Source organism: Oncorhynchus kisutch, linkage group LG21 (assembly GCF_002021735.2).
Source record: "Oncorhynchus kisutch isolate 150728-3 linkage group LG21, Okis_V2, whole genome shotgun sequence".
NCBI lineage: Eukaryota > Metazoa > Chordata > Actinopteri > Salmoniformes > Salmonidae > Oncorhynchus > Oncorhynchus kisutch.
This window is the reverse complement of record NC_034194.2, coordinates 28,808,168-28,835,742: the sequence shown is the minus strand read 5'-3', so window position 1 is coordinate 28,835,742 and position 27,575 is coordinate 28,808,168. Positions and strand designations below refer to the sequence as shown.

General features: G+C 42.1%; 1 protein-coding gene across 1 annotated transcript; it reads left to right on the top strand.

Moving 5' to 3' along the window:
- Positions 1–313: 313 nt before the first annotated feature.
- LOC109866458 (tribbles homolog 2-like) lies at positions 314–11,829 on the top strand. The gene is made up of 3 exons (XM_020455144.2): positions 314–1,730; positions 3,860–4,152; positions 9,523–11,829. The coding sequence occupies exons 1-3, from the start codon at positions 1,455–1,457 to the stop codon at positions 9,989–9,991; spliced, it is 1,038 nt and encodes a 345-aa protein (XP_020310733.1). The 5' UTR covers positions 314–1,454; the 3' UTR covers positions 9,992–11,829.
- The last annotated feature ends 15,746 nt before the right edge of the window (positions 11,830–27,575 follow it).

Genomic DNA, 27,575 nt, shown 5'->3' with positions numbered 1-27,575 from the left:
CTGAATGTAATGCATTACCTGGCAGATCAGCCAATATCTCAAATCATGCAATAGGCAGCCACGGTGGTATTCAGTAGCCTACCCCGCTGGTTAGAAAATGTTTCCAAATATTTACATGAATGGCATTTCTATAGGGAAATGTATGTTCACCACCCCACCAATTAACATCAAAGCCAATTAACATTAGATCCATGTAGTGTACATGCAGCTCACATGACTGCTATATTACTGTAGAGTAAACGGTAATTGTGTTAGGCATCGGCAGGCAAACCAATGGGGTTCCTCTCTGTATGTGTGTGTGTATGTGACGTAAGGGAGGCGGGTCGGGGGCAGGTCTGTGTGTAGCCTATGCGTATGTGTGTAAGCGAATGTGTGTGTGAGTGTGGAAGCCTATCCGCCAGGCAGTCGGCTCCTGCGCTGAGGAAAGGTGTGTGTTAAGCGGCTGACCTCGCACTGAATGGACTAGCTAGATTTTTCGCAGCCACGTAAGTACACACCACCGCCGGAGAGGATGTCTTGCTGAATCAAGGGAAAGGCCTTGGAAAGTCGGCCATCCTTTACTTCCAGCAGCTGAAACAGCCGGCAAAAGTTCCTTTGGATTCAAAAACGAATTCGTCGCAAAGGACATCCACTTCCGAACACTACAAAGGTCTTTGAATTCTGGATGGTTTTCTCTCTCCATATTTGGTCGATGGCAATCCCCGAAGCTCGCTGCATGGACATTATGTGTTAAACGAACAAGGACCGTATGACACTGACCTGGTAGCTATAAAGCAATAGCATTGCTTTTGCTATCAAGAATTAATGTTGATTTAAATATAGGCCTACCGTAGTTTGCAACCTCGGTGCGTTTTTAACCGCGGTTACTTTGTATCTTCTCTTGTCTGCAAGGTATTTTCGGAAACGTGTGATGTAATTCAATGAATCGCAAGTCTAGCGGGCTATTTTTGTGCTTATATTTAATCTAGTAGTGCAATCATCATTACAAAACTGCAATCGGTAGGATTTGACTGTTTCCTTTGTTGCAAATCGGCATTGCTGTCTCTCGCACTGTGGTAAAGCGTTTATGCTCAAATTCAGCACTATCTTTTGTGCAAAGGGCTGCCGTGCGTCACGGTGCAGTGAACAATGCTTTTGTTTTAGTCCCATAGCTGGGTAGATACAGGAAATATATTGCAAACGTTCTCTCAGAATTGCTTATTTCATTACACGTATTACATATGAGCCCTCTAATAGTAGCCTCGCCTACAGATAAGAGTTTGACATAACCTACTTATTACATTGTAATAGGTGCACTTGCAAGGGTAGCACAAAACATAATCTAGTTTTATATTTTTTAAAGGGCAGCAACAAAGTACAGGACCACTACAACCAATCTATTTAGTCAAGTTTACAACCCAAAGTGCCGTCAAAGAGAAGACAACCGGATAGTTTGGCAGTATTAGGGAATCCTGATGAACATACAAATATCTAATCCCATCAACATCTCGCGTTATGGGAGATCACGGCACAAAGCGACCGATTTTGAGGAGTTGGGCCTATCTTGCTTGAGGACTACAGAATCCAGCCAGAGTTTCAGCCCTAACCTAGGATCCCCTAGCCCCCCCGAAACACCAGATTCCTCCCACTGTATCTCCTGCATCGGTAATTACCTACTCCTCGAGCCCTTGGAGGGGGATCACGTTTTCAGGGCCGCCCACCTGCACACCGGGGAAGAGCTCGTATGTAAGGTGGGTCCTCTAAGTGTTTTTATAGGCAATTGAGTTGATTGACGGGCGCATTAGTCATAGAGAGAATGCAGCAGATACATTGTCGCGAACGTTACATCATGAACATTCCATTCATCTCGAGCAGATAACGCTGGAGCCTAACCATAAAACACCATATTTGGTCAATCTACCAGTCCCACACACAGGTTTAATATAGCTAGAATAGAACTGTAGCACTATGATAAACATGACCTTGCTCACAAAACAGCCATCTACACTGAACAAAAATATAAACGCAACATGTAAAGTGTTAGGCCCATGTTTCATGAGTTGAAATAAAAAATCCCATAAATGTTCCATATGCACAAAAAGTGTGTGTGTGTGTGGGGAAGGGGGGTGCTGAGTTGTAATTGCTGTCTGTAATAAAGCCCTTTTTGTCGGGAAGAACTAATTTGATTGGCTGGACCTGGCTCCCCAGTTGGTCTATGCCCACCCATGGCTGCAACCCTGCTCAATCATGTGAAATCCATAGATTAGGGCATTATTTATTTATTTCAATGTACTGATTTCGTTATATGAACTGTAACTCACAAAAAAAATGAAATTGTTGCATGTTGCGTTTATATTTTTATTCGGTATTGATAGAGCCATAAATATAGGCCTACAGTAGTTACACGTTTATAGCTGTAGGCGTTCTGGGTAGTTTTTGAATGCAAATTACACACATAATCTCCAACAGGAAATAAATAATGCACTGTATACTAGCCCATGGAAGTACCCGGTGTTGCTGCGAACTTTGTCTCCTGATATTTTATGCATGAATTGGAAATGGATACGACTGAAAGAGTAATGGAAAAAGTTAATGGAGTGCAAAGCAGGCAGCTCAGCTTGCGCGTGTCTCGAGAGTTGTATGCGTCGGGATGATGTAACGTTGACAAAGGAGTGAGTAATCACGCACCATGCACGCTCCATACTCTCCCAAATTCATAGTACATATAGCACTACCAACGCCTTTGTTCCTCGTAAAAAAAATGTTTTTATAGGTTTTCCTCATTCTCATGTGCTCTGCTTAATTCACTACCAGAATAACACACTATTTCCTACTGTAAATGGATGTTATGTAGAATCTTGTTTAAGTGTTTCTAGTGCAATATGAATATAATACATTTCATTGTAGTTAAATCTCAAACTCTGCATGTTGTTGTTTTTCTTATATACTTAATTGGGGAGGATGGGTTCATGGCTGACAGCATTCCACTGAGCGGAATCAGTGGAATGGTATCAAACACATGGTTTCCATGGTTTCCTTGTGTTTGATGTCATTCCATTTACTCCATTCCAGCCATTATTATGAGCCTTCCTCCCCTCAGCAGCCTCCACTGATAAAGAAAAACCCTTGAATGAGTAGGTGTTCTATAACTTTTGACCAGTAGTGTATATTTGCCTTTCATTTTTACTACCGAGCAACATCAAAGAGATACATTTGTGATCTCAGAATTGACAGTTTACTACCAATGTGTATTAGTAAACCCCAGCTACAATTGTAGACCTTGAGAAGCACATGCACACACACAATGCAGGGTGAGACAGAGCCTGCTGCTCTCTAACTGTTTATGTACTTGGGCAATGGCGGCGAAGTTACAGAATCTTCACATTCAGATAGAAAATTATGCATGCAGAATATGGAATGGTCACCATGTAGCTCTATGGTTTTACCTTTCTATCTGCAGCAGCATTCTAAATGTTGCAGCCCATGGAATTAACATTGGTCTAAAGGTTCTGGAGCCCTGGGGGGTGTAGGCATGTTCAGTAAGGTGAAATGTTCAGAACTTGGCGAATTATAGAGCTACACGATTCCCTATTCTACATGATGATAGACAATCACATCCGTTCTAGTCTACACAATGTGCTGATCAATGACTATCATTCTAGGGAGTTTTTCCTAGCCACCGTGCTTCTACACCTGCATTGCTGGCTGTTTGGGGTTTTAGGCTGGGTTTCTGTACAGCACTTTGATATCAGCTGATGTACGAAGGGCTATATAAATACATTTGATTTGATTTGATTTGATATCATCTCCATTGGATACTAAACTCTCTCCCTCCCTTTCTACCCACCCCCTCCCTCTCTCTCTCCCACCGCTTCTCCAGGTGTTTGAGATAGGCATTTACCAGGAGTCCTTGGCGGCCTACTTCTCCCTGGGCAGACATGAGCACATCAACCAGGTTGTGGAGGTCCTGCTGGGGGAGAAGCGGGCCTACGTCTTCTTTGAGAGGAGCCACGGAGACATGCACTCCTTCGTCCGTACCTGCAAGAAGCTGCGTGAGGACGAGGCCGCCAGACTCTTTCGTCAGATAGCCTCAGCAGTGGCACATTGCCATGACAACGGCGTGGTCCTCCGGGACCTCAAGCTGAGGAAGTTTGTCTTCAGGAACGAGGACAGGTGAGGAAGGGGACAGTGTGAGGAGGGGTGATGGATGGGAGGGGAAGAAAGGAATGAGTCTCTCACCTTATGCTCTTTGTAAATAGGTATGAGTGTACATAACCCTACAGTAACTCTTTACATGAAGTTACACTGTGTAGTAACACTGTCATTACTACAGTAAGATATTGTTGTAACATAGTTATGGAGTTGAGTAGTTTATATTTAGATCAGAGGTTACCATATTGAAGGTACCCAATGTAACTAGGAATAGACACACACGAATGTGACTGGGGGACAACCAGGGAGACTGCTGGATACAGGTCAGGGCCCATGCCAGCTAGCCAAACTGCTGTTAAACAGGTGGACAGTGACAGCAGAGATGCCAGGATTAGATTTGTCTGACAGATGTTCAATTAGGGTGGGATTTACCATGTAAGGCTGTGACACAGAGTAATGAATCAGTGCTCCAGACATCAGCTCGAACAGGGTTTAGTATATACAGACCCCTGGTGGTGGACTGTTGATATTGCAGCCTATTAGGCGCAAACAGAATCAATATAGGTTTTATAACCTATTTTGCTGCAGAGATAGAAGCAAATTAATCAGACCAACATTTCTGTGTGACCCACATTTATCATTATAATGTTTCAGGAGAACACCGATTAAAACATATTCTGATGCTGTTTTTTTAACTGACCCTGTCAAAGCAACCATTTGCTGTTACTGGGGAGATCTGAGCCTGTTCGCCACCCCATTCAGCCTGGCACTGACTGGATGCTCTCTATCTCAATGCCCCAGCCTAGACACACAATGACCTAAGGTCAGCTTGGTGTGCTCTCCTCCAATGGTTAAGGTTACATTTGGTGAAGGGCAAGCTGATCCTAGATCTATGCAGGACCTCATTCTGCTCCTATGGCAGAAGTCCAACCTGGCAGTGGTATAGATAGATATCCTGTATCCAAAGTTCCCTCCATTTTTTTCCCAGCGCTGAGCAAAGAAAATGCATCTGATAACATTGTATCATGGAAATAGCTGTTCTATCATTCAGTCTACAGTAGCAGCCAATGTGTGGTGTTCAATGTAGGCCTACATTCCATGAGACTTTAGAAAAAAACATGCTGGGCTTGACATTAACCTGTTTATCCACTTGTTTATCAAACAAGGAGGTGACTGAACATGTTGGTGTGTTGTTTGATGCAAGAAACCACTTTACAAAATAAATTGCATCATTATTCTCATACCATTATTACAGAGAATAAGACAAATTATGCTACCTTCTGCCTATTGGCTACACGCTTATTCAAGCCTGTCTCAAAATACAACACTGCCCCTTTAAGACAAAACTCGCTTTTCAAAGAAATGTACACGTTTTGTGCTCTTGTAGGAAGCAATCAATCCCCTATTGTTGACTACAAATGATATATCTGGGCTAATAACTCACTAACTAGCAAAGGATATTAACTAAATATTCACACGTGTCTACATGCAGCTCTCACTTTGATTTCAAAACAAGCGCATCTACTCACGACCACTCATGCTGTAAATATAGATCCATATATTGCTATGGTCTGTTTGATTATAGGCCTACTGCAGCTTTGATTGGTTATGTCGCTACAGTTTGTGTAGAGTACGGGCTGAATAATGCATGTCAATACAATAGAATCCTACTCCGATGTGTTCTGCCTACAACAAATTCTCTTGCATAGTTAGTTTTGTTTCAGTATTATGCATTGAAAGTGGCTAATATTGCATTGATTCCATCACAATTGCCACAGTAAAGGGAACCTTAATAGTGTGAAGGAAAACTCTAGAATAGCGGTCACCAACCTTTTCTGAGTCAAAATGCAAGCCGAGATCTTCCGCTCAGATTTGTTTTTAACATAACTTTTTTTTTTTAACTACGCCTATGCAACATTGACCAATTAAAAACAGTACTGTAGTACTGTGGTAATGTTTGTTCAGTAAGCTATAGGCCCAATATATTATCACCGCATACTGGCTTTCCTTGAATTGCCCTGCCAATGCATTGTTGTTCGGCCATTTGTTTTAAATTATATACTTTTTTTGAGGTAGGCTTTATGATCACACCATTAATAGATCTGTTGTTGTATTACTTGTGAGGCACGGCTGTTGTTGTATTACTTGTGAGGCACGGCTGTTGTTGTATTACTTGTGAGGCACAGCTGTTGTTGTATTACTTGTGAGGCACGGCTGTTGTTGTATTACTTGTGAGGCACGGCTGTTGTATTACTTGTGAGGCACGGCTGTTGTTGTATTACTTGTGAGGCACGGCTGTTGTTGTATTACTTGTGAGGCACAGCTGTTGTTGTATTACTTGTGAGGCACGGCTGTTGTTGTATTACTTGTGAGGCACGGCTGTTGTATTACTTGTGAGGCACGGCTGTTGTTGTATTACTTGTGAGGCACGGCTGTTGTTGTATTACTTGTGAGGCACGGCTGTTGTTGTATTACTTGTGAGGCACGGCTGTTGTTGTATTACTTGTGAGGCACGGCTGTTGTTGTATTACTTGTGAGGCACGGCTGAATGAGCATACATTTAAATAATTCACTTTTCATTTTTATTTTACTGGGTTGATGGGGCATACATCTGATGGTCAGTTTCAGCGGTCCGCCTCTCAACATCCCTCCGCTGTCCCTTCCCTCCACTGACACTGTCTTCCAGCTGATGGCAAAACTTGAGTTGCACCGCATTATTTCTGCCTCATGCACAAATTCACTATGAGAAAAGTGAAATATTCCTCAATATTAAAAAAGACACAAGCTTCTAATAATAACATTGCAAGCCTATAGATACACTTTCCTACTCATTCATTACTGCTGCAGTGCTTGTTGTAGCGCTGAGTGGAAATAGGAAGAACGCGCATTTATGGTTTTTAAAAGTGTTGAATACAAAGTGTTAACAGTGCTGAGTAAGAACTTAAACATGAACTCACTCATAAAAACAGCAGCTCTTTGCTGTATTCGTTGACAGTCTCTCTCTAGTCATGGTTTTAAATGTTTTGAAATCTCACAGTATCAACTTTGCTGTAGTTTTCTTTTATGCCTGCTACGTTACTGCAGACACAGTAATCTGTGGTGCACAGTAGGCCTATAGTGCACTTGATTTGCTCTCTGGGCCCGCCGGGAAGGCAGAGTTTGTAACTTCAGACACATGAAATGGTTCAGATTGGCAACAGTTCACCTACCCAGCACGCAGGGCAGCTGAATCAAGTGCACCTACCACCAACAGCCCGAAGAGAAAAAAAAGGAATCCAAGGCTTTATTGTTGGGTTTTTTACAGAAATGTTTGGCAATCGACTAGGAATGGCTTGGAGATCGACGTGACCGCTGCTCTAGAAAGTTGAGTGAAGTTCAATCTCGTGCTTCTCTCTGTGGGCTGATATTTCTGCGCGACAGTCTCGGGGCGGGGGCGCAGTTTAGAGGAAAAATTCCCTGTATCTTTGTGAATTTGTGGCAGTGTCACCCTCTGGCTCTGCTCATGGAAAAGGGAAGCTGAGCTGACTGCCACACTTATCTAATAGCAGTCTAATGACCAAGGCTGCAATGACAGGACCTACCAAGGTGGGATGTCAAAACCCTCCACTGAATGATTGATGGGGGCAGAGGGGGGTTAGGAGAGAAATTGTGGGGTGGGGAGTCAGGGTCTAGGGGTGCATCTAATTCTAAGTGACTTTCTTCCTCTCCTCCTATCCTTATATCCTCTCCTGCATCCGCACCGATCTGAAAACAAGCTAGCACGAGATTATAACATTTTGTAAAAGTTGAAAGCAGTGGTAGGCAACCAGGAATCTGCTTCACCTATCCAGCTCTTTCGAATCAGTGTAGATGAAGGAAAGGAGACGAGGAGACTGGAGAGGAAGCCATTTCAGGCAATTCAGAGTCACCCTAGCCAAAAGCCAAGTCCCAGAGCTGGAATGGAAGGCCAGAGAAGGGAGAGAGAAAGAGAGAGAGACTACCCGGTAAGGTGATATGGCCACAGCAGTTTATGGTGACAGACTGGGCGACCTGCTTATGTCATCGTGGCTGGATTGACCTATCACTGCCTCCCAGGAAAGGTTAGAGGTCATAGGTCATACTGGCTGGGAATCCACTGCGGTGTCAGCCAGGAGAGATCTGGAACCCAACCTTCTACAAGCACTGTCGTTGGTGTTCTAATTCATTTTTAACATCATTTTGTGGGTCATAATTAACATGAGATGCTATGTAAGCAGTATTAAGAATTATGTCAGCCCCACTATCCTAATGGCTGCTTAGAGAGATTGCTGACTTCTATGTTGCATGCTCTTTAAGTGATATTTACAAACAGGCTGCTAACAAAGGTTTCTAGCGGCCTGATTGAGGCAATACATTGATTGAATACTCCAAACTATCTGAAATCAAACAAGTGAACAGGACGGTACAAGACCCCACAATTAACAGAAAGTCAGGCCATAACAAAAATCAGTGCATGTGTGTGGCTGCACGTGTCACAGACAGTAAAGAGATATTTTCTGAATAGGCATTAGCCACTGCTGCAGCTCTGTTCTTCTCCTCCTCAATTAAAATGGATGAGGTATGTGTGTGTGTGTGTGTGTCTTTAACAGCCCCTCACACTTCCACAGACACGCACTCACACACAGATGGAGACACTTTAGGCGGCGCTTCATAAGTGTCCCTTTCTCATCATCTGTGTGTAGGGTCTGTGTACCCTGGGCCACTCCAGAGCCCTCATCAGTCACGATGTCCCTGAACAACCCATCATTATGATCAGCAGCTTTCACAAAACCATGGCTGTGATGGTCTGCTTTGAAAAGAGACTTCATGGTTCTCTGTTAAAAGGCACTGATGATGATAAGGCTTTTGAGTTTTGATTCACATTTTCAAACTGTTCTTACCGCACGCTGACTCAAGGCCGCTGAACTGAAGTCTTCCATAATGGTTGCTCTTTGTTGGGCTGGAGAGGCCTATTGAATCAGCTGGGTTATTTATAGGCTGATGCATGCTGGCTGGCAGGCTGCACTGCTCTTATCACTGTGAATGGAAATGTTAGCTGTACTGTAAGCCCCAGGCATTATGTGCTCCACTTCATTTAAAGTCCAAAGCTATGGATCTAAAACATACGGATGATGTCCATCACAGTGAATTATAATGCCCTCCCACTAGAAGAGGGCAACCGCTTACTGTAATCTTGAACCATGCGAGAGTAGCATTTCTATACTCACAATGTTCTTTTGATTTTATGGACAGACTCAATTAAAATTAGAAAATGGGTCATTGTCCATTGATTTAACATATCGGTTATATAATTGTTGTATTTAGTCACCCTCCTGTAATAAGAGGATTCTGGGTATTAATATTTGTTTGTTGTTGGTTCTTGTCTCCCTCCAGGAGCCTTGTGAAGCTGGAGAGCCTAGAAGACACCTACATCCTGGAGGGCAATGATGACTCTCTGTCAGAAAAACATGGCTGCCCTGCCTACGTCAGCCCCGAGATCCTCAACGCCAGCGGCAGCTACTCAGGCAAGGCGGCCGACGTCTGGTCCCTGGGCGTCATGCTCTACACCATCCTGGTGGGCCGCTACCCCTTCCACGACGTAGAACCCAGCTCCCTGTTCAGTAAGATCCGCCGGGGCCACTTCAGCATCCCAGAGAACCTGACGCCCAAGGCCAAGTGTCTGATCCGGAGTATCCTCCGCCGGGAGCCCGCAGAGCGCCTCACGTCCCGGGAGATCCTGGAGCACCCCTGGTTCTTATCCTCCGGGGCAGCAGGTGGCGCTATGGTCCAGGGGAGAGGGGAGCAGGAGCAGACTGTGCCCGAGGTGAACATGGAGGAGGAGCTGGATCAGTTCTTCAGCTGAGAAGACAGGAAACAGTGAGCACAAAAGGAGGACTACGCCACAGAGCGGAAACAAATGCGACACGCTCTGAAAGAGCCTAAAGGTAGATTAGTTGTTTAGCAGGTGAAACATTGTCACTCACAGAAAAGGTGTATCCATCTTTTTTTCTTTCCATTTCATGGAAAACCAACCTCGAGGCAGAGCCAGGTGGCGATTGGTGTATTAACATAATTGGGGGCGGGACTTCTGTTAAGAGGAGTTGCCGCCACTGGACATGCAAGTCACAAACAATGTAGCAAACATTATCTTTTGTTGTTAGTTTTTTTTAAGTGGTGCTTTTAAAAGTAGAGACATACGCCATGTTGTGACGCTGCAGAAAGCACGAAGGGACAAAAACCTCAGCCAAGGAGAACAAGAACACCACTCCTCTATGCGCTCTCACACACCCAGGTAGAAGTTACCCACTAACCAAAGATCTAGGATCAGATCACATAACCCTCAATCCTCACCTTAACCATTATGAGGATTAAACAATATCTGACCCTGGACCTGTGGTCAGGGCCAACTTCTACCTCCTCTGTTCCAACAATCATCAGGACAGATGACCTCATTTTTGTTTTGTCACTCAGTGTTTGTCTCTCATTACCTAACATGACCTTTGAACCTAGGTTATAAAGCTCTTTCATTGACATAGTATATGGATACTGACTAAACTATTTTATTTCTTCAGAAACATGTGTACTTCATCATCTTTTTCTGTGTAGCCTTATTTCTCTCCCCCACTCATCATGTGCATTTCTTTAAAAAAAACTATCTTCCACCACCATCAATTTGTCATTTAATAATAAGGCTATGTTTTAAGTCTGATATCACCTTGTTGTATTAAGCTATTCCATTAAATTATTAATGCTGCTTTGATATCTTCTGCTTAACCTTCATTTGTAACCTCCCTCTCCTGTTATGCCTCCACTAATGGCATAATGCACTTGATTTGTTTAGGTTAGGTTAGGTTAGGTGAACAATCAATTCCACCTCTCTAGACTCGCTTTCTCTATTTAAGTTTAGCTTTTAATTTGTAGGAGAGGAAAACTTAACATTTTATTTAAATTGTAACAACAGTATAAATATAAATATATATATATTTAAAAATAAAAAAAATTGCAGGGTTTTGCTTTTTCAGAGATTCCTTTTTCATGTATATTAAAGGCAATAGTTTGGACACAGGACATGATGGGAAAAAGTCTGTTCAAAGTTTTTAGAATAAACAATTCAACTTTTGTGCCAGTATTTCTCTGCCCCCACCACCCATGCCAACTTCGGTCACCCCTTAATACATTTTATTTTGAACTTGACACCAGTTATTAAACAATACTATCACAGTAACATGGTCTGCAGTAGCCCATGTTCATTTTCTACTGCCTGCGTAGGTCCTGTAAAACTGTCCTGTTCTGAATGGGTACCAGTGGACATGTTTTGTCGTATCTCAATGTTACTTGAATTTGTGTTTTTATGAACTAGTCCTTGGCATGCACCCTATGAATGCTATAGCCTGCCTAGCAGGGTGAAACAAAATAAGCTTCTTTTTTTTATAAAGTCAAAACACAAGTGAAAATGTTATCAGAAATGTGCTATTTTCAGTCACTTTTAAAACTGACTATTGCTTTAATTTTGTTTCGTAGAATGAGCTGCCCTTATTTGCATTGGTGCTGATTTGGTGCTAATGCTTAGAAGTCCTCTTGTTTTTGTTTTGGAGGGGAGTGGTGCATGGTGGGAATTCTGCCTCGGATGTTCTGATTGTAAAATGTAACAGATTTTGGTGTTTTGTCCAAATTAATTCAGTAAATAAATTGTGAACTGCACATTTGGTTTGATTATTCTCCTAGCACACCTTAGATATGGATTCTTCATAACATTAGGCCTCTGTATATTTTTACACAAGCCCCCTTATGGTTATTACAAAGTGTTGTCTATCAGGGAATTCATCATGTCTAAAGAAAAATAAATGCTCAGGAAGGCCTCAGTGATAACATCTTCATTTTGCTGGAGTACAGTATAGTATGACCACTTCAAACATCTTTCACTGAGGAGCACCTAAACACACTCCAGAATGTCTCAATGCTTAAAGGAAATGACAACACCAAACCACTATTTTGACATTTGTTTCATTAGTCCACTGTTGATACAGTCCCAAAATGTTTTGCATGTCAATAATCAAGTTATTTTCTTTGAAAATACAGAAACTCCCAATTGATTCCATACATTGAAATAAGTTTAGTAGAGTTTGCCCCCCCCCCCCTCTCCGTGAGGTGCTGTACTGAAACAGCTGCAAAAATGGGTCACGTTGCCAGTGAATTCATGATTCAGAAATCCGCAAAGTGTGGACAAACTAGTTGTTTTATTGAACGCGTATGGCCAAATTAGCCATTTTTATCAAAAGTGCGATCGGTTTTGAGTAAAAAAAAATGTTAATTTCCACCTAAAACATTTGAGATGAATTGATATCATTATTTTATGTAGCTGACTACCATAGCAGCAGAGCTGGTGTGAAAGTTGATAGAGTTAGGCCTACAGCAGGTAAAGATAGTTATGCAAAGGGAGAAAAAGAGATGTCAGCAAGAACAAGCTAGTGTTCAGTCCCTGGCTGCACTTTATCTGTGGTGTTGTTGTCACACTGCTTTGCTTTATCTTGGTCAGGTTGCAGGTGTAAATGAGAACTTGTTCTCAACTGGTTAAATAAAGGTGAAATAAAATATGATAAAAATTAGCAACAGAGCAGAGTGAGCCTTCCATCCAGAAACACCATGAGTCACGTGACACTTTTTTGCAGCTGTTCCAGTACAGCACTGGAGAGAGAGAGCGGGGGAGAGAGCAAACTCTACTGAACTACTAGTTTCAATGTATGGAATCATGAGGTAATTTCTGGATTTTGGGTAAACTTCTCCTTAAATGCTGAACTCACAGTGTTAAATAAACAGATCTAAGAATATCCCAACTAATATCCCAACTAAGCAAAGTGTATTATGCAACACACAATGTTGAGGTTTTCTACCTGTTATACAGTAGACTAGTTCTCTTCTTCAGATAGTATCCATCTGTAACACACAACCACCTTGTCTCATATAGCCTCTCTCTCAGGAGACAGTTATACCTGACAAACATAACCACTGTCCTCTAAAGTCACAGGTCAGGGAATTCTCTCAGCCTGTTGAGTAGACAGAGGAGGACAGACAGACACACTACACATTTATCAAATGTTCTCTCTTTCCCAGTGTCCAGCAGCACAGACAGAAGGCATAGTTACTGAGGCGGCTACATTTGGCGGAAGCCCGCTGTCGGATAATCCAACAGATCTAGATTTAAAGGTTTATGGTGCTGGGGTCATTTTGTTGTGATCTGAGAGCAGATAAGGACAGAAAGGATAGAAACGATTTACCCTTGAATAACATTACAACTGTGACTGTGGTGCCCATCGCCTGGCTGACAGACAGGACAAGTGTAATGAGATATTGAGATGCTTCTACCAGGCAGCGCCATTAGTAAGGTCCTTTAGAAAAGTATGATTTTCACATTGTTCCCTCAACAAAACGATCCATTTGCGCTTTGCTGTCAGATATGCACGGAATATGTGTGGAAAAAGACTGACTTTCATCTCTTAACCTCCTCCTCTCAACTTCGCAGACATTAGAAAAACAATCACACAATCATGTTTAAAGCTCTTTACTAAACCATTTCCTGGTAGTACTCTACCCCTGCAAGAGTTCCCAAAATACATTTTCTGTCAATTTCGCCATGGCAATATTTTTGATAGACCACCTGAGCGCTCCTTGCTTCTCTGATTGACCTCCTTCTCTCATTGAATCTCACTACAGGAAAGCACTTCACATCTTATTTGTCCCTCCAGTGGTGAACATCATCTGGTGAGTGTGTGTTGTTGTTGTTGGTGCTGCACCTGTCATGTCGTGCAGAGTAATCCTGATTAATGTCCATCGGATAAAGGCAAACAGGGCAACTGCTGTGGTACAGGCTGCAGATACAGACTCTCTGTCCGGATTAAACATACACAGACAAATGACTCATATGGAATGGCGATGCCCTCTCAATCACTTACCTAAGCATCATTTTATGACCATCAATTCTTTTTTCTAGCAAATAGCCTTTTTCCATTGTCAACATTAGAGCATATAAGTATACTGTAGGCTACATTGAGGGTTATGAACTTATTGATTTCCTATTATTGATTACTAGACAAGGTTGGAATTATATTTATAGACCAGCAGAAACCTACAAATCCTGAAGATGTTCAGGATAATTTCTCACCAGTTTACACAGTGAAGTGCTACCAGCACATGGGTAAAGCATAACTGTGCTACTCTGCTCTCTGCTGGTGACTATAAAAACTATCATGTTTGGGTTATTTGTTGCCTGTGTTGAATTTCTGAGAAGGTAGCAGCTAGACTCCCATCACATGTAGATTCTTCCAGTTTACCAACAGAAGTTGCATAAACAACACTGCATACATACTGCCATACACGTTGTTGGATGGACTTTCTGCAGTTTATATTTCGATGATCCCAGATAGGACAACCTGGTCTAAGAGCATTTCTTATTATTCTGTACGTAAATCTGGCACACTCCATTTAGTATGGTATGTTACTTTTCGTATGGTATGTATTAATTGTAAGTGTCCATCATTAATCTTGTATAATATGTTATGCATAACAATTCATATTCTATGTTACAAATTTTCAAAATGTACAATATGTTAGGAATTTGCAAAACGTGTGATATGTTACAAATTCTAGCTAGGTTGCTAGGTGACTAACATTCGCTATCTGGCTAACGTTAGCTAGGCTAGGGTATAGGGTTACGGTTAGGGTTTCTGTAATGGCTGTTGGAAGGAGGTGAGGACCAAGGTGCAGCGTGGTACGTGTTCATCCTTTATTAATGGAACTGAACACTGAATAGCAAAACAACAACGAGAACAACCGAAACAGTTCTGTCTGGTGCAGACACAAAAACAGAAAGCAACTACCCACAAAAACCCAGTGGGAAAAAGATACCTAAGTATGGTTCTCAATCAGAGACAACAATAGACAGCTGCCTCTGATTGAGAACCACACCGCCAAACAACAAAGAAATACAAAACATAGAAAATGAACATAGAATGCCCACCCTAGTCACACCCTGGCCTAACCAACATTAGAGAATAAAAGCCTCTCTATGGCCAGGGCGTGACAGTTATGTTTAGGAGTTAGGTTAAAGGGTAAGGGTTAGCAAAAAGGGTTAAGGTTAGGGTCAGGGAAGGGTTAGCTAACATGCTAAGTAGTAGCAAATTTGCCAAAAAGTAGTAAGTAGTTTAAAAGTTGCTAACTATATTTTAAAGTTGTCCATGATGAGATTCAAACTAGCAACCATTGGGTTGTTAGGCATTTGCATTATACACCCACCCATCTACCCTAACCACCCTATATTCGGTTAACTAAGCATCTGTTTTCTGCAGGGGTGGAGGTAGATTTAATTTCTTCCCAGTATGGGACCTCCTGTGTGTGCACATGCTTGGCCCCCAAAAATGTATATGCAGCACAGCAGAACTGTATGTTCTGCCGTCCTAGGCGAGACAAACCCCCCCGCCTATCCCCGCTAAACTAGAATAGTGTAAAGCATGGATTGGCAAGAGGTTTGGCCCTGGGGCAATTTTTTTCTCATGTAATAGTTGGCAGAACAGAACATAATAGCATCCCAATTCATATGCCTATGCTACAAATTAAACACACTTCTAACACATCTGGTTAGTAGGCTTTAAAATCAGTTCAATGTCAACAACATATCCTCATATTTTCAATGTGATAACGCTGATAAAATCGCCAACGTCTCTATTAAATTAGCTTTGTATATTTCGTCGTGCATTGATTGGGAAAAACAGCTTGCAATAAAGAGAAAATGTAACTCGTAAAGACACGACAATGACTAGACCCACAGAGATGCTATTGAATGAATAGGGATTCTAAATATAATTCTATGACTTGACCCATAGAGATGTTATTGAATGAATAGGGATTCTAAATATAATTCAATGACTAGACCCACAGAGATGCTATTGAATGAATAGGGATTCTAAATATAATTCTATGACTTGACCCATAGAGATGTTATTTCTCTGTCCTTACAAACTCAGTGCCTCTTTGCTTGACATCATGGGAAAATCAAAAGAAATCAGCCAAGACCTTAATACGCAAGTATAAACACCATGGGACCACGTAGACCGCTCAGGAGGGAGACACGTTCTGTCTCCTAGAGATTAACGTACTTTGGTGCGAAAAGCGCAAATCAATCCCAGGACAACAGAACAGGACCTTGTGGAGGTGCTGGAGGAAACAGGTACAAAAGTATCTATATCCACAGTAAAGCTAGTTTTATATCGACATAACCTGAAAGTCTGCTCAGCAAGGAAGAAGCTACTGCTCCAAAGCCGCCAAAAAAAGCCAGACTACGATTTGCAACTGCACATGGGGACAAAGATCATACTTTTTGGAGAAATGTGAGTCCTCTGGTCTGATAAAACAAAAATAGAACTGTTTAGCCATAATGACCATCGTTATGCACTTCACAAAATAGATGGTATCATGAGGTAGGAATATTATGTGGATATATTGAAGCAACATCTCAAGACATCGGTCAGGAAGTTAAAGCTTACTCGCAAATGGGTCTTCCAAATGGACAATGACCCCAAACATACTTCCAAAGTAACATTGCAAAATGGCTTAAGGACAACAAAGTCAAGGTATTGGAGTGGCCATCACAAAGCCCTGACCTCAATCCTATAGAAAATTTGTGGGCAGAACTGAAAAAGCGTGTGTGAGCAAGGAGATCTACAAACAAGCTCTGTCAGGAGGAATGGGCCAAAATTCATCCAACTTATTGAAGGAAGCTTGTGGAAGGTTACCTGAAACGTTTGACCCAAGTTAAACAATTTAAAGGCAATGCTACCAAATACTAATTGAGTGGATGTAAACTTCTGACCCACTGGGAATGTGATGAATGAAATAAAACCTGAAATAAATCATTCACTCTACTATTATTCTGACATTTCACATTCTTAAAATAAAGTGGTGACCCAACTGACCTAAGACAGGGAATTTTTACTAGGATTAAATGTCAGGAATTGTGAAAAACTGACTTTAAATGTATTTGGCTAAGGTGTATGTAAACTTTTGACTTCAACTGTACATATTACCTCAACTAACCGGTGCCCCCACACATTGACTCTGTAATGGTACCCCAGCTTACTTTTATTTCTTCTTTTTTTTATAGGTATTTTTCTTAAAACTGCATTGCTGGTTAAGGGCTTGTAAGAAAGCATTTCACTGTAGGGTCTACACTTATGGCTGGCTGCGACAGAGCCTGGGCTCAAACCCAGGGTCTCTGGTGGCACAGATAGCACTGCGATGCAGTGCCCTAGACCACTGCGCCACCCAGGAGGCCCCACCATATCATATTTTGGAGTGTAGGCTTTACCACCGGTTTTCATGTCCATTCTCTCTTTTCCATGCCTCTGACATGCAGTAATAATACATAGTGGTGTAGTAGCCTACAGTTTTCTTTTGTTTTCATTATTGCTCATGTTTTACCGGTACGGCGTACCGCAAATATTTATGTACCGGACCGTACCGCCTTACTGTCACCCCTGTTCTTATGTAACCATACCAACATATCTTAACACGTACTAATTTGAGCGTTTCAGATTTACATTTACTATGTTACGTCAAGTCTATGAGACCTGGCTGGATAGGAAGGAATTGGTTGCAGGATTAAAAGTAAGAGGCCCTGCTCACAATAAAACAAACACGCACTGTGATGGCATCACAATGGCACCCAAGTTCGTTTGCAAATTCACTCTGGAGTGCCAAAGAGCACTCAGAGTGCGCTCTTGGCGTTCTTAAATCCAGAGTTTTGTCAGATTGTCCATTCATAAATTCTGAGCATTTCCCTCTCGGAGCATTTAGAGAGCACACTGGATGCTCTGGCAGAGGAGTAGGGTTGATTCGAGAGTTCTTACCTCACATGGGCAGTCAAGCACCCAAGTTAACTGGCTAAAGTTAGCTAGCTTACTAGTTACTTCCAGACATACAGAACCAGCCAAAAGTTTGGACGCACCTACTCATTCAAGGGTTTTTCTTTATTTAGAATATTTTCTACATTGTAGAATAATAGTGAAGACATCAAAACTATGAAATAACACATATGGAATCATATTGTAACCAAGAAAATAGAAATATATTTGAGATTTGAGATTCTTCAAAGTAGCCACCCTTTGCCGTGATGACAGCTTCGCACACACTTGGAATTCTCTCAACCAGCTTTACCTGGAATTATTTTCCAACAGTCTTGAAGGAGTTCCCACATATGCTGAGCACTTGTTGGATGCTTTTCCTTCACTCTGCGGTCCAACTCATCCCAAACCATCTCAATTGGGTTGAGGTCATGTGATTGTGGAGGCCAGGTCATCTGATGCAGCCCTCCTTCACTCTCCTTCTTGGTCAAATAGCCCTTACACAGCCTTGGATGTGTGTTGGGTCATTGTCCTGTTGAAAAACAAATGATAGTCCCACTAAGTGCAAACCAGAGGGGATGGAGTATCGCTGCAGAAAGATGTGGTAGCCATGCTGGTTAAGTGTGCCTTGAATTCTAAATAAATCACTGATAGTGTCACCAGCAAAGCACCCCCACACCATCACACCTCCTCCTCCATGCTTCATGGTGGGAACCACACATGTGGAGATCATCTGTTCAACTACTCTGCAAGCAAGTATTTTCTTCTTATTGGTGTCCTTTAGTTTCTTTGCAACAACTCGACCATGAAGGCCTGATTTATGCAGTCTCCTCTGAACAGTTGATGTTGAGATGTGTCTGTTACTTGAACTCTGAAGCATTTATTTCAATTTATTTCAATTTCCAATCAATTTGTTCTTTCAATTCTTAGGAGAAATTGATTTATTGTTCATCGTTTGTCTTTTTTAGTAAGTATTTTTGCCTCTTTTTCCTCTGATATTTATCCGAACCACCGCTATCTATCATCACTACCATTATTTAGTGAATAAAACCAGACACGTTTACCTTTTCACAAGCATGTACACACACACACACACACACACACACACACACACACACACACACACACACACACACACACACACACACACACACACAGGGCCGGCCCTAGCCACTGAACGACATAAGCAGGGCCCTGTGGGCCCAGCCAAAGGTTTTTTTTGTTTAATGTTTTTTATTTTACTTAGCCGGGGTCAACTTACTGTTGAGAGTTTGGATAGTAGAATACACAAGGTGCAATTTCGAAATTTGGTTGCACAACAGCAGTTTTTCTCTTGTTATATGGGTCACTTACAGTCACTGAATTAGCCTGTGTCAGCTAAAACATTTTGGATTGGTAAGTTAGTCTAGCCAGCTATCTGAACTTGATTTTGTAAGTCATTCTCACTCAGATATTATACTAACATGGCATAAGTCATAGCAAAATGTGTAGAATTACTGGAAATGTGCTATAAAACTGCAGATTTTACTTTCCGCCTCATGGCAAAATGTGTAGAATTGCAGGAAATTAACTCTAAAAAAAAATATCTTTGCTGTCAAGAGGGGTGCCACCAAAATGCTTTGTCTGTGAGATCGGGCCCCCCCCAACAACATTTAGCTTAGGGCCCCCAAAAGGCTAGAGCCGGCCCTTTACACACACACACACACACACACACACACACACACACACACACACACACACACAACCCTTCATCTGCGATACATTAATCAATCCCGGCATGACATCAATGATTTATCTGCTGTTTACATAGACTACAAAATATTCACAAAATGCACATCTAGGCATTATCTCTGTGTCACACAGATGGTGAATAATGAAGTAGGCCTAGACTTTCTGGAAGCTGATTTAAAGTATTTGTGAAAAACAAAGCAGAGAAGAAAACATTTCAAAGTTAATAATTGATGGCATGCAGGGTTCTTTGCTGGGTGGGTGCTTTAATCCAAAACAGTTTACACGGCCTCCACTCTTCTGCCTAGCAACATTTATTCAATTTATACTACAGGATATTTCTACTGAGGTTCTCCGCACTGATGCTCCTGGGAGTTGAACCGACATCTCTTTCCCAACCCTGTCCCGAGCCCATCTCTTCTGGTGAGTTCAGGTCGTAACACTTACGGTATTAAAATGATTAGAAATGTTTATAAACGACCCATTGGATATTTTAATAATCATTAGTTAAGTTAATCAATCTTTATCATTACTCATGTATATTAACAACGTTAGTAATTAGATAAATCTAAATATTTATCCACAGTGTAGGCAAACTGTTACCACTTATTGTGTAACTAAACATGCTCCAGATGAAATAGAATTATGTCATGCTACATTGCATTGGTGGTTTTCTGATGATGTCTTGAAAAAGGGATGTTTCTACAATTGCAAAGGTTTCTCTTGGGTGAAGTCAGCCCTGTGTAACATCTGGTCTCCCTGGTCTAAACCTGCCGTAATGGTGCACAGATTTGAGTCTGTTTTCATTTCTCTACACTCTTAGGAAAAAAGGTGCTATCTTGGGCATAGAATGGTTATTTGACTGTCCCCGTTGGACAACCCTTTGAAGAACCTTTTTTGTTCCAGGTGGAACCCTTTTGGGTTCATTGTGGACCCTTTCCAAAGATGTTTCTACATGGAACTCGAAAGTGTTCTACCTGGAATTAAAATGTGTTCTACCTGGAACCAAAAAGGGTTATCCTATGGGGATGACCAAAGAACCATTTTGGAACCCTTTTTTTTCCAAGAGTGTACTTGTAATTCAAGACAAGAACTGACCATAACCGATTTAGGATACAGCTTAACAATAACAATACTTCATTTTCTCGTCAAGTAAAACACCATTCTCCGCTCTCTCTTTTCTCTCTTTTCTCTCTCTCTCTCTCCTTATTTTCAATCTGCGCTGCAATTCAATTAACTAGTAGAGCTTCAGTGACACGAGGGAACAACTACCCATTCTTTACAGTGAAAGTTGTTTTATTTTGCCAACCCAGACAAATTAACGTTGGTAGCTTGGTTATATAACTCGTGTTGGTCCCCTCACACACTTAGATTATTTCCCTACACAGCTTTATAATTGCTGCTGCTGGAACACTGAAATCCCGCAAATGAGGCAACAGGCGTGAGGTGCTTCTGTGTGCTGGTCCCCTGGTGCAGCTCTGTGTACAGACTCCCGTGGGTCCCCTGGTGGAGCTCCTTGTGGCAGGGCACCAAGGCAAACACACAGGCAACAGATGGTCTCTGTTGTGTTCCTTCCATCCATTGAGCTGAGGCTGGCTCTGAGCTCAGGCCCGCTGAGAAAGAGAGAGAGAGAGAGATTGGATGGAACATGAATTCACTTAGGTAGATCTGTTGGCCATATGTGAAGTGATGTGCAGACTTATGGCCCTACAGATATTTGTTACAGGTTTAGGGTCTGTTTATGAAGGATTTTTATGTGCATTATGCAAACACATGAGCAAGATTCAAATAACTGTATGGTTCAAAAGATTTCCCCAACTTTTTCAACTTCAATCTCTCTTAATATATTACATGTCCAAAACCCTCAATTAAGTCAGTATATGAACTTTCAAGACACCATGAGTTACAGGGAAAACATATGGCCAGTAAGAGACACAATAACTGGGAATGTCCAGTTGTAGCATATTCAGTACACAACTAGATGGCGCTCACTAACAGAAATGGAGTCTAATGGGCGATGACTAGAGAGGACAGTGGCCTGTTTCCATGACTGATTGAAAAATGCCCTCCATGTAATGGAGGGCATTTTCTTGTTTTGTGTGGTCGGAAAAAGGTCAACAAGCTGATTTCAAACAGAATACATGTCACAGTAGAGGCAAGATATGCCTGCATGTTTAGGAGTATGAAGTACACACAGGTATTATGAGTGAAAAAGTAGGATTAAAAAGGTTATGGATCTATGAAGAGCTTAATGTATAGGATTCGAAGGTTGTTAATTTTTTATATGGAATAGGCCTAGTGAAAAACATAAAATAGAGTGAATGCTGGAGATAAATATTATAGATCACTTCAACTGACAGGCATTAAGAGAGACCCTGAGGGATTCTGGACACCAATCATGAAGGACTGTTGTTTCTCTTTGCCTATTTGAGCTGTTCTTGCCATAATATGGACTTGGTATTTTACCTAATAGGGCTATCTTCTGTATACCACCCCTACCACGTCACAATACAAACTCATTAAGAAGAAAATAAATTCCACAAATTAACTTTTAACAAGGCACAGCTGTCAATTGAAATGCATTCCAGGTGACTACCTCATGAAGCTGGTTGAGAGAATGCAAAGAGTGTGCAAAGCTGTCATCACGGTAAAGGGCTTGGCTACTTTAAAGAATCTCAAATCTAAAATATTTAGATTTGTTTAACACTTTTTTGGTTACAACATGACTACATATGTGTTATTTCATAGTTTGATGTCTTCACTATTATTCTACAATGTAGAAAATAGTAAAAATAAAGAAGAACCCTTGAATGAGTAGGTGTGTCCAAACTTTTGACTGGTACTGTATATATATATATATTTTATAACCACACAGCCCACTGGATAATAACCCACTGAACCACAACATGACAGTGTTCAACAACTGCATCCATTCACCGAACTTGTTCTTATTACTGAACTAACACAAACCACTTACAAAAGGAGATAGATGAAAATAGATATTTCATTATGTTATGCAATGCGGGTGTCTGTGTTTGATGTTTCACCAAAGAATATGAGCATTATTTGCGTCAGGGATTGGCCAATTATCTAGTCAGTACACAATGTAATCAGAGCCTCAAGATGACAAAGTCAATTGGAGAGAGGTAGGTCTTGTGTTCCGTCTCTCCCCTTTCTTCTTGCACCCTTTTGTCAATACACAATTATCTTCTCTGTTGCCTTTCCCTGAAATAGCTTTCCGAGGACCTATTTTCTAATTGCAGCAATCCGGAGTCATTTGAAGCATTGATCAAACGTTAGATGCTTTATATGTTACAGTGCGTGGGCAAGGTAGGGTGGAACAGGAGAGAGAGAGACAGAGAAGGTTACAGGTTGCCTCAGTACTAGGTGTTTTGAAATCGGTTTTGAGCAATTGTAGAGGGTGGTGCACTATTGGCTTGTTTGTCTTGTTGTCTTCCTCTAATGTGTGTTAGCTGATGATAGGTAGTGCCACAGGATTCCATGTAGTGATGACTGAGTGGACTGTGGCTGTAGATGGTTGGTGGTCATGTTGTTTGTAATTTGCCACTTTGGAGGGATGTAGAAAGCGTATTGCATCATGTGTTGATTGTTGGTCAAGGCTGATGGCTGAACCACCTGCAGTAAATATCTTATAAGTATACTATGGCTCTCTGAAAAGCCCTTAGCGGTCTATTTGAGTTGAAACAATAACAAAGCGTCCTCTCCACAATGAGGGGATGGGGACTGACCATCCACGATATTCAAATTATAGTATTAATTATGTTTTGAGGCTATAAAGTGTTTGTTTACGTTTCCTTTGTTTACAAACATTGGAGTTAAACAAGCTTATATTTTGGGTTCTGATGGGCGCACTGATTTTCTATTTTATTTTACCTGTATTTAACCAGGTAGGCTAGTTGAGAACAAGTTCTCATTTGCAACTGCGACCTGGCCAAGATAAAGCGTAGCAATTCGACACATACAACAACACAGAGTTACACATGGAATAAACAAAACATACAGTCAATAATACAGTAGAACAAAAGAAAACACAAAGTCTATATACAGTGAGTGCAAATGAGGTAAGTTAAGGAAATAAATAGGCCATGGTGGCGAAGTAATTACATTATAGCAATTAAACACTGGAATGGTAGATCGGCAGAAGATGACTGTGCAAGCAGAGATACTGGGGTGCAAAGGAGCAAAATAAATAAATAAATACAGTATGGGGGATGAGGTAGGTAGATAGATGGGCTGTTTACAGATGGGCTATGTACAGGTGCAGTGATCTGTGAGCTGCTCTGACAGCTGGTGCTTAAAGCTAGTGAGGGAGATATGAGTCTCCAGCTTCAGAGATTTTTGCAATTTGTTCCAGTCATGGGCAGCAGAGAACTGGAAGGAAAGACGACCAAAGAGGAATTGGCTTTGGGGGTGACCAGTGAGATATACCTGCTGGAGCGCGTGCTACGAGTGGGTGCTGCTATGGTGACCAGTGAGCTGAGATTTTTTTTAAATTTTTTATTTCACCTTTATTTAACCAGGTAGGCTAGTTGAGAACAAGTTCTCATTTGCAACTGCGACCTGGCCAAGATAAAGCATAGCAGTGTGAGCATACAACAAAGAGTTACACATGGAGTAAACAATTAACAAGTCAATAACACAGTAGAAAACAAAGGGGGGGTCTATATACAATGTGTGCAAAAGGCATGAGGAGGTAGGCAAATAATTACAATTTTGCAGATTAACACTGGAGTGATAAATGATCAGATGGTCATGTACAGGTAGAGATATTGGTGTGCAGAAGAGCAGAAAAGTAAATAAATAAAAACAGTATGGGGATGAGGTAGGTGAAAAGGGTGGGCTATTTACCAATAGACTATGTACAGCTGCAGCGATCGGTTAGCTGCTCAGATAGCAGATGTTTGAAGTTGGTGAGGGAGATAAAAGTCTCCAACTTCAGCGATTTTTGCAATTCGTTCCAGTCACAGGCAGCAGAGTACTGGAACGAAAGGCGGCCAAATGAGGTGTTGGCTTTAGGGATGATCAGTGAGATACACCTGCTGGAGCGCGTGCTACGGATGGGTGTTGCCATCGTGACCAGTGAGCTGAGATAAGGCGGAGCTTTACCTAGCATAGACTTGTAGATGACCTGGAGCCAGTGGGTCTGGCGACGAATATGTAGCGAGGGCCAGCCGACTAGAGCATACAAGTCGCAGTGGTGGGTGGTATAAGGTGCTTTAGTGACAAAACGGATGGCACTGTGATAGACTGCATCCAGTTTGCTGAGTAGAGTGTTGGAAGCCATTTTGTAGATGACATCGCCGAAGTCGAGGATCGGTAGGATAGTCAGTTTTACTAGGGTAAGCTTGGCGGCGTGAGTGAAGGAGGCTTTGTTGCGGAATAGAAAGCCGACTCTTGATTTGATTTTCGATTGGAGATGTTTGATATGAGTCTGGAAGGAGAGTTTGCAGTCTAGCCAGACACCTAGGTACTTATAGACGTCCACATATTCTAGGTCGGAACCATCCAGGGTGGTGATGCTAGTCGGGCATGCAGGTGCAGGCAGCGACCGGTTGAAAAGCATGCATTTGGTTTTACTAGCGTTTAAGAGCAGTTGGAGGCCACGGAAGGAGTGTTGTATGGCATTGAAGCTTGTTTGGAGGTTAGATAGCACAGTGTCCAAAGACGGGCCGAAAGTATATAGAATGGTGTCGTCTGCGTAGAGGTGGATCAGGGAATCGCCCGCAGCAAGAGCAACATCATTGATATACACAGAGAAAAGAGTCGGCCCGAGAATTGAACCCTGTGGCACCCCCATAGAGACTGCCAGAGGACCGGACAGCATGCCCTCCGATTTGACACACTGAACTCTGTCTGCAAAGTAATTGGTGAACCAGGCAAGGCAGTCATCCGAAAAACCGAGGCTACTGAGTCTGCCGATAAGAATATGGTGATTGACAGAGTCGAAAGCCTTGGCAAGGTCGATGAAGACGGCTGCACAGTACTGTCTTTTATCGATGGCGGTTATGATATCGTTTAGTACCTTGAGTGTGGCTGAGGTGCACCCATGACCGGCTCGGAAACCAGATTGCACAGCGGAGAAGGTACGGTGGGATTCGATATGGTCAGTGACCTGTTTGTTGACTTGGCTTTCGAAGACCTTAGATAGGCAGGGCAGGATGGATATAGGTCTGTAACAGTTTGGGTCCAGGGTGTCTCCCCCTTTGAAGAGGGGGATGACTGCGGCAGCTTTCCAATCCTTGGGGATCTCAGACGAGATGAAAGAGAGGTTGAACAGGCTGGTAATAGGGGTTGCGACAATGGTGGCAGATAGTTTCAGAAATAGAGGGTCCAGATTGTCAAGATAAGGCAGGGCTTTACCTAGCAGAGACTTGTAGATAACCTGTAGCCAGTGGGTTTGGCGACGAGTATGAAGCGAGGGCCAACCAACGAGAGCGTAAAGGTCGCAATGGTGGGTAGTGTATGGGGCTTTGGTGACAAAACGGATGGCACTGTGATAGACTGCATCCAGTTTGTTGAGTAGAGTGTTGGAGGCTATTTTATAGATGACATCACCGAAGTCGAGGATCCGTAGGATGGTCAGTTTTACGAGGGTATGTTTGGCAGCATGAGTGAAGGATGGTTTGTTGCGATATAGGAAGCCGATTCTAGATTTAATTTTGGATTGGAGATGCTTAATGTGAGTCCGGAAGTAGAGTTTACAGTCTAACCAGACACCCAGGTATTTGTAGTTGTCCACGTATTCTAAGTCAGAGCCGTACGGGCGAGCAGGTGCGGGCAGTAATCGATTGAATAGCATGCATTTAGTTTTACTTGCGTTTAAGAGCAGTTGGAGGCCACGGAAGGAGAGTTGTATGGCATTGAAGCTCGTCTGGAGGTTAGTTAACACAGTGTCCAAAGAGGGGCCAGAATGGTGTCGTCTGCGTAGAGGTGGAACAGAGAATCACCAGCAGCAAGAGCGACATCATTGATGTAAACAGAAAAGAAAGTCGGCCCGAGAATTGAACCCTGTGGCACACCCATAGAGACTGCCAGAGGTCTGGACAATAGGCCCTCCGATTTGACACACTGAACTCTATCAGAGAAGTAGTTGGTAAACCAGGCGAGGCAATCATTTGAGAAACCAAGGCTGTCGAGTCTGCCAATAAGAATGTTGTGATTGACAGAGTTGAAAGCCTTGGCCAGATCTATGAATACGGCTGCACAGTAATGTCTCTGATATGATGCGCACTGATATGACAGCTGAACTAAAGCTCATAAGTTGTGTTCTTCAAGAATCAATGGGTACATACAGTATCATTAATTCATTATGATATTGAATATATGACAAAAATGTATGTAGCAACTGTAGATTTCCCCTTTAAGGGAGAGTGTAGGTGTTAAATCTGGAGAGAAACTGTTATTTAATAAGGCTTGTTTCTCATATTCAAATCAAATCAAACTTTATTTGCCACATGCGCCGAATACAACAAGTGTAGACTTGATGCAACCGGTCATGCTCTCGACGGTGCAGCTGTAGAACCTTTTGAGGATCTAGGGACCCATGCCAAATCTTGCCAAATCTCTTGGTAAATAAACGGCTACAAATAATAATGATGAGAACTCTCTATTTTTTTACATAGCTAATAACTCCCTATTTGTCTGACGGCTATGGAATCCTGATCTGTTCACCGGACGTGCTACCTGTCCCAGACATGCTGTTTTCAACTCTCTAGAGACAGCCGGATTGGTAGAGATACTCTTAATGATCGGCTATGAAAAGCCAACTGACATTTACTCCTGAGGTGCTGACTTGCTGCACCCTCG